Genomic DNA, 11,499 nt, shown 5'->3' on the forward strand with positions numbered 1-11,499 from the left:
GAGGCAGAGGCAGATGTATCTCTAAATTTGAGGCCAGCCTGGTCTACAAAGTGAGTTCCAGGACAGCCAAGGCTACACAGGGAAACCCTGTCTTACGATAAAAATAAAAAAAAAAAAAAAAAAAAAAAACTAAGGAGGGTGGGGGAGGGGGAGATTGATTGTTCATTTTCTGGATAATCTTGGAAGCAAATAGCTCTGTTCAGAACTCTATCCGCTATGAGACAAATTATTTGCAAAATTAATGCCTTTCTATAAGGGGCTGAGGAATGTAATTTTCCTCTGCCAATTTTCTGTTAAAAACCATCAAAACCCACACCTTTATTACATATCATTAGTTTAGCAGTTATGAGGCATGCTCTGTGATAGAAGGTATATAGATTAGGTCTTGATTTCTTTTATTTGAAAGAAAATATAATTATGTTAGAACGTTGTGTGTGTTTTTCAAGATAACAAGCCAAATATTACATTTCATAATCAGATTTGTTGGGAATCAAGACGCATTTGATTTTCTTTTTGCTGCCATTTCATGATTTAGAACTGTCTAATACTTGAACAACACAGAGGAAGGAACAGTAAGAAAGAAAGGGAAGGAGAAAGAGAAAGAAGGAAAGCGAAGAAGAAAGTACCTTTTCATAATATTTGACTTCATATTCTAAGATGACTCCGTTTGGTCGATCCGGTTCCAGCCAAGCCAGAGCTACGCTGTATCTTGTAACTTCTTTAGCCTGGACCAAAGCAATAGATGATGGTGCTATCAGGGAGAAAAAAAGACAGAAATAATAATCTTACTTTAGAAAGAAACATATTTTAGAAACCACGACTCAACAGTTTCACTGGACTTCAGAGTCCCATGCCTTCCTGTTGGCCACAATGCCCTTCTCCAGACAAGAGCATTTATCATCACCATTATCTCCAGACCTTCCTTTGTATAGGGCTTGCCTTTAAAAGATCAATTGTGAGGAGACTGAAGACGCAACGCTGTGGATAGGGCTTGCTCTGCAATCATGAGGACCTGAGTCTGGATCGTCAGTACCCACAGAAAAGCTGGGTGTGGTTGGCAGAGATTCGTAACGCTGGAAGTAGAGAGGTGAATGGGGAAGGATAGAGGAGGACTGTGGTGGTTTGACTTGGTTTGGTTCCCATGGATTCATGTATTTAAATGAGGAACACTCTTAGGAGGTGTGGCCTTACTGGAGGAGGCGTGGCCTTATTGGAGGAGGTGTGTCACTGGAGGCCGGCTTTGCCCAGTGCAAAAGCCAGCCAGCCAACCCTTCTGCTCCCTTCAAATCAAGATGTAGAACTGTCAGTTCCACCACCACCATGTCTGCCTGCAAGTTGCCAAGCTTCCTGCCACGATGATAAGGGACTGAACCTCTGAAACTGTAAGCCAGCCCCAATTACATGTTTGCCTTTATAAGAATTGCCTTGGTCATGGTGTCTCCTCTCAACTGTGAAGAAAAGGGTTGGTGACTTTTAGCAGCCCAGTATCAATTCCTTGGCTCCTGAAACTGCCTTTGCTACACTGGGCCGTGGGTACAGGGCTCGCTGCCTGTGGTGTCCTTTTATAAGTCACACTTGCCTCAGGCAGAACCTCCACTCAGCTGAGCAAGCCTTTCTTTCACCCCGCCTCTTAAGTACTGAGGCTCCTGATACTTAATTGTATACAAACAGGAGGATTTGCCACTCTTCCACAGTTACTGCGGGGAATGCTGGAAGGCAAGTGATTTATACACTTTCCAATGTAAATAAAAGTACTGCTTAATTACAGTAAGACTTTTCCGTTTAAGCACGGCCATGCAAATAATGAAGAACACAAATAAAAAGCCATGATGGTCTCTCTGGACATCAATGACATTATGCAACTATTTTACAAGAGGTTCAAGTTGTTGTTCTTCTGCATGGCGGGCAGCAAACCTTCCTTTCTACCAGGAAAAACATGAAAGCAGTTTCATGGGTATATCACTGGGGTGGGGGCAGGGAAAAGTGGCACATACTAGAGATTTATAAAACCAGGCTGCCCAATGCTTGCATCTCTGCTCTGTGGAGTTGTCATGTCCAGCCAGCTGTTAGTAAGCTCTGCTGTGACAGACGTGGGCCAACGTGAATCCCCAGAGAGAAGAGGAAACTTCCCTGAAATCCTTCATCTTATCTCACAAAGCAGGACTCAAGTACCAGAGATTAGGGGGGCTTGCTAAATTGAATGCATATTCATCTTACTCCCCAACTGTGGGAATGTAAAAATGGGCTCTGACAAATGAATGTTAGCCTCCCTTGTACCCATGTGGCTGCCAACTCTCAACGCAGAAAGGGCTAAGTAAGTAAAATAAGTTAACACCAGAAACAGAATATGGAAAGAGTCCAGACCGGCCTGACCATCCATGATGCTTATGTATCCTAGCAGCAGAGTGTCATGGATAGACCCGTAATAAAGTAAGACTCTCTATGACAGAGCCAGTCCAGCAAGGGTTGTCTCCTTGAGGCAGATACTGACAGCCTAGCTAGCATCTCTCTTAAGGATGCCCTCGGATGGAAACACATGTTCAGACATCCCTCTCAATCCCTCTCAATCTCTCTCTCTCTCTCTCTCTCTCTCTCTCTCTCTCTCTCTCTCTCTCTCTCTCTCTCTCTCCTCTCATATCCAAAGCTATTCCAGATTGGAACTCAGGCATAAACACCATTGAAAGATACAGTGTATACACATGGTCTCCATCAAAGGCAAGGCCAAGGTTAGCAATACCCAACTGGATGAACAAAGCTGCAAGCAGCAGACATATGGTAGCCACTGAACATCTGAAGAAAATGAAGACCGGAAATGTGCTCGTTAGATGTATTAACACACACACACACACACACACACACACACACACCCCACACCATGCTTTTCTTTTTCTGTGCTGGCTGGCATAGAACTTTTATCCTATAGAATTCAAGGAGCAAGTTTCTTAAATATAGAGGTAGAGGCAGCCAGGCTCAGGAGGCTGCCTGGCTGTGAAAAGCCATTTCACTCCAGGTAATAAATATATTGCCTAACAGAGCACTTTAGCATACACTCCATAAAAGGGGGCTCTTTTAAGCTTCGAAGTTCAAGATTGGGAAATGAAATAGAAAAAGTGAAGCCATTACAGAAGAGGCAGGAGGGAAGCAAATCAGAAAATTATCAAATGAACTTTCTCTCAGAAACAGTCTGGGTTGGATTCTGAGAAAGAATTGACAGAGCCTCTGGGCAACAATGGCCTGGATGCCCCCAGAGAGTGCCGCTGGACTGAAATGGCTTCTCTCTGGCTAGGTTATGAGGATACCGCGGCACGGGGAAATGAATCCGATTTCAATTTTTGAAGTCTGAGCAGCAGCATTCCTGTAGCCGCTCAAAAGGGATATGAGCTCAGCCTGGGTCTTTGAAACACTCAAGCAGGGGGACAGGACAATACAACCCCGTGGTTAACAGAATAGTCTTAATGCACACGTCCTTGGGGAAACGGATGTGCCATGCACTGATCGGAAGGAAAATTGGGCAGAGTAGATCTTGTCTGAGATGTCCTAAAAAATGCAGGAGAGAGAGAAACGAAAGAGAAACACAATGGGAAGAAGGAAAGACAATGAAACCGATTGGATGAGGCCAGTCAGAATTCTGAATTGGTACCATCTACAGAAATATAGAACACACAGCTCTAATTCACAAAATGTACCTCATGATGTGACTTTCCTATTTGAATTCTTGATTGAACAGCTGTTGTGGGGAGGAGGGTGGTGTTTAACTGGGCACAGTGACAAAAGCCATCTATGGCCTGATGAGGCCAGGAACCATACCTAAGTCAGGCATTTGCACACGGAGCATTCACACAGAAGAGCTTCATCCCTCCCCTGGGAAGAAACTCGGGCCTGAGAAAACCTCAGCTCTGCCATACTGCCACTTTGGGAAAGAGGCAACTTGGATGTCCTCCACATCACAAGCCACATGTGGGTTCGCCCCTCGCCTTTTTCTACCTCGTTTCCGATGCAGCCTCCAATTCTACATCTGGAAGCCATCAGCTTGCCGAGTGTGCCTGCCTGCCTGCAGCTCCTTTCCCTCGATGAGGCACTTGGCAATGGAATGTCCCAGTCGGTCCCTTAGCCCAGTGGTTCCCAAGCATCAATCAGTCTTCTCACACGGCCCATGTGCCACCACCCTCCAGCCCCCGACAACTTGTATCACGAATACATAACATTTATCTGAAACTGTGGTTATATTAAAAGGAAACTTCCAGCCGGGCGTGGTGGCGCACGCCTTTAATCCCAGCACTCGGGAGGCAGAGACAGGAGGATTTCTGAGTTCGAGGCCAGCCTGGTCTACAAAGTGAGTTCCAGGACAGCCAGGACTAAACAGAGAAACCCTGTCTCGGGAAAAAAACAAAAACAAACAAAAAAAAAACAATAACAACAAAAACAAAAACAAAAACAAAAAAAGGAAACTTCCCATTAATAGGTTAAGCCCTTCCAATTAATGGCAGATAACCATCACAATATAAAAATCAGTATTCACTGGGTACTATTGCCTCCCAAAACTTAGTTAAAATGGGAGAATACCCAGCATCCAAGAAACATTGAGGCTCTCGGGCACTGACTCGAGATCCTGACCTTGGCATACTCAGAATTACTGAGACTGTTGGGGAAAAAACCCTAACTTTACATAGAGCAATCCCTTCCTTTGTTACAGCCCAGTAATCCTTCGTTAGAACTACCCTCAATGCCATCATGGTACCTACACGAGTCTGTCTATCCCCAGTCCATCTAGAAATGTACTGGTTCTATTTGTTTGATGTTCTGGGTTTTTTTGTTTTCTTTTGTTTTTCCCCAGACAGGGTTTCTCTGTATAGCCCTATTTGTCCTGGAACTTGCTTTATAGATCAGGCTGGCCTTAAACTCAAGAGATCTACCTACCTGCTTCTGCCTCTGCCTCCTGAGTACTAAGATTATAAGGATGTACTGCCACATCTGGGTTTAACCATATTATCATCATCATCACCTCCATCCCATCCCCACCACCACCATTATCACCATAGTGCTGAGACCCTACCCAGAACCCTGAGAATTCTTTGCAAGTCCTTTACCGTCAAACTATGTCCCCAGTACTATGTATGCCTGTTTTAAAAGCCAGAAATTTGCAGTGATACACTGCAAGAAGGGATAATGACACTAATTGGTAATATACGGGTAGGGAAAGATGGATATGAAGCTGGCAAAGGCGAGCACGAGGAGAGGGTGATATCTAAATAAAGATTTATGTTCTCATTCAATTATGCCCATAATTTTCAAGGTTTTGTGGCAAAGTTCTGAATAGCAAACAGATGACAATTGTCCTAGTTTGAGATGTGGCTAAGAGAGCAACTTCTCCTCTTACTTAGTCTCAAGGGAATGTTGTTTTCTTTAATCCTAAGGATATTCTTCATTTCCTTTTTTACTTACAAACCATACCGACATAACCATTCAGCCATTCCACAAAAAAAAAAAAAAAAAGGATGCTTTCCGCCTCTGCTTAGAAATTTATATTGGAACTGAAGCCCTGCTTAGGACAAGATGATACTGGGACCGGAGGATGGGGTAAGGAGAAAGGTACCTTGGGTCACAAAGTATTACTCATTAATTTGAGGTAATGGCTGTGTGGTATGGTCAAGGTTTTTCTGCCATCTACGTTGGGAATGGTGGAGCATGCCTGTAATCTGAGCACTTCGGAGGTTGGTGCAGGTCAACCAGAGATTCAAGGTTAAACTCCTCTACACAGTAAACCCAAGGGCCAGCTCATGCCACATGAGACCCTGTCTCAAAGGACTTGCATGAGGAGGAAGCAAGAGAGATAAGGGTGAAGCTGGGACAGATAAACAGATTCTCTCTCTGGTTCTGTGTGGAAGAACTCCTACAATGCATGAAAAAGATAATTATTCAATCCATATATCTTAAATATTTTTCACCTAAATGATTTAGTAGAATGCTCGACTAACTTGGAAAAAAATTGGGGGCAAAAAGTGTCTTATTATTCTATACTGGTCATCACTACAGATCAGGATTCAGGTTGCCTCGCATGGAGCATTGTGGTCAGTACATTTGAGTGAATAATAATAATGAGCTAAATCTTAAAATTGATCTACCTTTGTGTGTGTGTGTGTGTGTGTGTGTGTGTGTGTGTACACAGTGAAACAGTTCCTGAATATTACAATATTACATGCCAGTCACGAATGCTCCTTCAACCCCCACCACACCTCCCAGCATCCACCCCTCATGACCTTTGGCGGGTTTAGTTTTGTCATCTAGCTTAACCAAGACATTGACAATAGGTGGTGAAGCAGATGACAGTCCTAATTATAAATGGGATCTCTGTTGGCGAGGTCCACGTGATGTTTTCTGAACATTTTTCAAACACACAGGCTGTAAAATGTCACTCAAATGTAAGTTAACAGGAAAGCCAGGCTTCACTGCACCTGTTCCAGACATTTTGAGGGACTGCTCTTTAGGATGACAGAGGTGTTGACAATTTACTCACTGTTTCTCATCTGTACCTCTAGGATGGATACGAATAGTTTTCCTGACGCCTTAATTGTGAGGAAGGACATAGTTGAGATTTCTAGGTCATTTCCGGAAACTCAGAAGGTCCCTAGCATTCCTTTTGTTATACAAGACTGTATGGACCACTGCAGACAAACAGCTGGAGTGGGAGACATCACTGTATATCCCTGGGAACACATCCATCATGCCACATAAGAGGAATCGAGAGCCCTCTGCAATCAGACTTAGAATGCCAAGATTTAACAATTGGAACAGACTGCCTTTCCACACACCAATGGAAACAAGTAAAATTATTTGTAAAATAAAGCAAAAGCTAGAGAAGACAAAAGGGGAAAATTCACCCAGGTTTGGAAGTTGAATGAATTGAGCTTTCTAATAGAAAACCAAGATAAAGTTCACATATCTCCCCAATTACCACCAACCCTCATTATCTGACATTCCAAATTCAACATATCCCTGAGAAAATGAGAATTTAGACTCTCCATTTGCTCTGTACCTAAGGTCGCATCTGGTTTGTGAAAAGACCACAAAGCAGTCAGAAGGCATGTGTGGTTTTATCTCCGTGCGTGTTTTGGATAAACAGAAACCGCATAGATTAGAGGGCTCCATCATGACTAACGGTGGCACATTTCACCGGGAGGAAGAATTACAGGGGATGCTTTGATGTCAAACAGAGGTAGCTCCCTTTAAGAATGTGGTAAATTTAACTTTCTTTGGTTCAAAGCTCAGCAGTTCTCCTTGCTCCCTACTGATGTGAATACTGCAATTTTCTTTTATTCACTTCCTCAATGACTTGCCATTAAACACCTACAAGTCATTTTACTGCCTCAGTTTGGTGCTTGTGATACCCAGATGAGATGAGGAAGAGAAAAGGAGACAAGGAGAAAAGATGCAGGGAAAGATGTACTCAACTCCCGAGCTGTAGTCCATTGTTTTCTTGTGTCCAGTGAGCATCGTGGACTATCAATGAAAACTGTTGGGGTGTGGATTTAAAGGGGGAAAGGAAACAGCTCAAATAACCCAACCGCTTTATATTCCTGGCTCAATTAGGGTTTGAGGCAGTGGTGAATAAGGTAGGAAATAAACCAATATAATGAAGACAGCTCCTCCCTATGGGTAAGGAAGAGCAAAAACAGCTCTTCAAAGTTTAGAACCCGGAATGGGTGGATGTCAATGGTACATTGACCATTGTATGGCCTGAAGATGATGGTAGTCACAGCAAGGCTAACTTCATCCTACCCTGGAATCTGAATTTAAATAGATGATGTGTACTTAAGGGGTCTCTTCCTGATAGGAAAACTAAACGCACAGTTTATAAATACCTCTGCTTTATTCAAACGGCATATTTAAATTTAATTACTCACAGCTTAAGGTGGTTTTTGTTCAGTCTTTTCTTTCTCAATTCAACACCACAGCTCTGATTTGCCTCATATCAAAGGTTTGTGCATTTTAAAATGCTGTCAAGCATCAAAATGAAATGCTTCGGAGCACTAATGATATCCTGTGATTAGAGGTTTTACATCTCAGAGAGGCTAAGAACTCTGGTGCTAACATTAATTGCTTTCTTCCACATTCAAGGGAGAGAAGAATTTCTCATGGGCTCAGCAGTATCTATGGCACAAGGAACTAACCACTGAGCAGTTCTATAACCAAAGAGGCTATACACTCAGTTAGTTTTTTTTTTTAAACACTACTATTCTTAGAGTATTTAACAAGACCACAAGCTTCACACACACACACACACACACACACACACACACACACACACACACGATGTTTGCAGCACATTCATTCAGTTAGAGTACCTTGGCTATTTAGCCCCTAGTAAATTCCTTTAAAAACTCAACTGCCCCAGGATGCCTGCATAAGAACCTTACCCTACTCTCTATAGCTCTTGCTGAAGCTGTTAAAAGTTACTACACCACATGAGCACATTACCCCTTTGAAACAAAGTATCTTGGCTTTGGTGCTTGGTGGTGCACATCTGTGATCCAGGAGGCAGAAGCAAGAAGGTTGCCCTGATGTCAGAGCCACACTGAGCTTGACAGTTTAAGATCAGACTGAGTTACAATATGAGACCTTGCCTCAAACACAAAACAAGAGAGAGAGAGAGAGAGTGGGTGGGGGGGTGGGGGCTGGAGAGATGGCTCAATGGTTAAGAGCACTGACTGCTCTTCCGAAGGTCTTGAGTTCAAATCCCAGCAACTACATGGTGGTTCACAACCATCTGTAATGAGATCTGACACCCTCTTCTGAGGTGTCTGAAGATAGCTACAGTGTACTTAAATTTAAAAAAAAAGAAGGAAGGAAGGAAGGGAGGGAGGAAGGAAGGGAGGAAAGGAAGGACACCCAACCACCGCAAATTGGGGGGAAAATGACAACTAAGCAAAAGGTAGAGAAAAGCAAAAGTTATATCATCTGTTGTTTTTCACATTGACAAAAAACACACAGCTTGATTTTCAGCCAAAATCTTCAGAAGAGTCTGAGTTAAATGACATTTATTTACATTTAAATACGGATAGATCCATATGGATTAATTTTAAACTTTGAAACACAGGACGCTTGCATCTTTCCCAGACAGTGCATTTTTGGAGGGAGGTGCAGCATGTATTTTCAACAAATTCTACGCCAGAAGCAGTGCGTGCAGATGTTTACTGAAGGGTACAACTCATGCACCCAAGGATTTTGAGAAATCTGATTTTGGAACATTAATGAGGCCTCAATCGAATGGTTTATGTGCTCAGGCTTTACATGGGCTGTCACCCGGTCTTTATTTTATCCTTAATGTGGAATTCAAACTTTATACAGTTGTCTTGGCACCACCCCCTACTGCCAAGAGGTGGACAGCAAATTACTTTCAACTCTTTACAGAAAGCCATCAATAAAACTTGGAACCATAGAATGTGATGCTCCTAACTCCCATGGAAAGGGCTTGTGTGTTGCGGTGGGTGGGAGGTGGCGGGATCCCCTCCATTTACTTACTGTCCAGAGATGTGAGTTCCCTTAATCCAAATAGCTGTTTCGAAGATGGAGCTGCCCAGCCAAAACCACATTCCTAGACTCCTTTGTATCCGAGGACGATCATATGACTGAGCCTGGGACTATGGAATTTGGTTGAAGTAATTACTTATTTTCTAGACTCACTCATGAATATCCCCCTTGTGACTCCCCATTCTCTCTCATCTGTAATCTGCCAGTTGGAGGTTGATGCCAACCTCGGCCTGTCCTGGAGGCCTGACGCCAGCTCTCCCCACATTACCACCAACTGAATGTGACTTCAGCAAGAAATGATGTTTTATTGCAATAACCTACTTGTGGATGCTGAGGGTTACAGCAGGTACCCATTGGAGCAAAGTGGGCCATTTAGCCAAAAAAAAAGACATTTTCATAATAATGAACTCAAATGAAGTGTAGTGTATTGTGGCCAACGGAAGATTGATCTGTGGTCTGAAGCTGCCAGAATGGTGTCCGGGTTCCGTCCAGTTCCTGGCTATGGATGATGGGCAGATCTGCACTCATTTGTGAAGAACTGGAGCATGTTACCCTGAGGTGAGCAGGGCCAGAGGCAGAAGTAAAGGCTCTGCAGGGACACGCGAGTCTTCTTCCAACAGTAGGCTCAGCAAAATGACAATACTGAGCCAAGAGATTTGGCTGAGCCTGTATCCATATGAAAAAGACAGTAGGGTTGCATGAGCTTTTCTTTTTAGAAATAGAGGTGATTTAGTCTCCGTTGCATAATTAGCAGCACACAGTTGAAGATGTGGGTCCATGTGGGGAAGAGCTGGTTACAGAAATGAGTGAGAAAGAAGCTGTCCACCCTCACTACAGGACACACACACACACACACACACACCACCTTTTTCTACCCTTAGCTACTCTTTGCAGTAGCTATAATTATCACTCATGTTTCAAATTCAGGAACTCCAGCATAGAGAAATTAAATAATTTAATCAAAGCTGTAAGAGTTAAAAATGGAAGTTCCCCTGACTCAAAGGATCCTTTCTCCACACCACATGTCAATAGTGACACACACGCAATGAACCCACGTTAGGCAGCAGTGATGTACCAAGCTTTATTCAAAATCTCTTGTACGAATTAATTCCCACCAACTTCCTGAAACTGGCACTATTATTATCCCATCTTAAAAAGAGGAGAATACAGGACAACGTAGTGGAGCTTCCTTAAGATAATTCCGTAACTGGTGAATCTCATAGCCATATGCTAGCACCCACATCTTCACCCACTGGTCTACAGAAAGCTGTGCATCTCCTTTCTTTGTTAGGATTTGAATGGGAAATGTACTCCATGGCCTCATGAGAACTTTGCTCCCCAATAGTGGTGCCAATTCGGGATCATTATAGAAACTTTATTATTGAGGCCAAGCTAACATAGGTAGGTTTCTGGTCTTGAAGGTAGCCCTGGTTATTCTGGAACTCACTCTGTAGACCAGTCTGGCCTCAAATTCAGAGATCCACCAGCCTCTGCCTCCACAGTTCTTGGATTAAAGGCGTGTGCTACCTACCATGCCCTTGATTGAGAAATTGTATGCTTAAGCTAACTTTCCTTGCCATAGTAATAGCAGCAACTAGCATGGAGTCATGGTAGTGGTTTCCCCAACCTCCCAAGTCAGTACACATGCCCTCTGCTCGCACACATATCACACACCATCTAGTTTTGAATAGCCTCACATTGAGCTACCTAACTCAAAGAATGGAGATAAAGATAACACAAAACTAATAGTATTTGGAGTTGGAGGAGGGTTAAGTGGCTCAAGAGCAGCTTTTGGAAGATTCACAGGATTCTGTTGTTCTGTGCTTTGTGATCATCAAACAGGTGTCTGCTTTGAGATGAGGTCAATGGTGACATGTTAAGAATATATAGCCTAAGCCAGGCGAAGTGGCGCACGCCTTTCATCCCAGCACTTGGGAGGCAGAGGCAGGTAGATTTCTGAGTTCGAGGCCA

The 11,499-nt window shown here is 43.3% G+C and overlaps 1 protein-coding gene across 2 annotated transcripts in view; it reads right to left on the reverse strand.

Annotated features, from left to right (window-relative positions):
• The window catches only part of Epha4 (EPH receptor A4), a 143,908-nt gene that overhangs the window by 32,853 nt on the left and 99,556 nt on the right, over positions 1 to 11,499 (reverse strand). For both annotated transcript variants that reach the window (XM_021199095.2, XM_021199096.2), the window contains exon 6: positions 627 to 751. In XM_021199095.2, coding sequence (XP_021054754.1) covers positions 627 to 751 — 125 coding nt within the window. The remainder of the gene's footprint in view (positions 1 to 626; positions 752 to 11,499) is intronic.

The sequence above is a fragment of the Mus pahari genome, chromosome 5, assembly GCF_900095145.1.
Source record: "Mus pahari chromosome 5, PAHARI_EIJ_v1.1, whole genome shotgun sequence".
Lineage (NCBI taxonomy): Eukaryota > Metazoa > Chordata > Mammalia > Rodentia > Muridae > Mus > Mus pahari.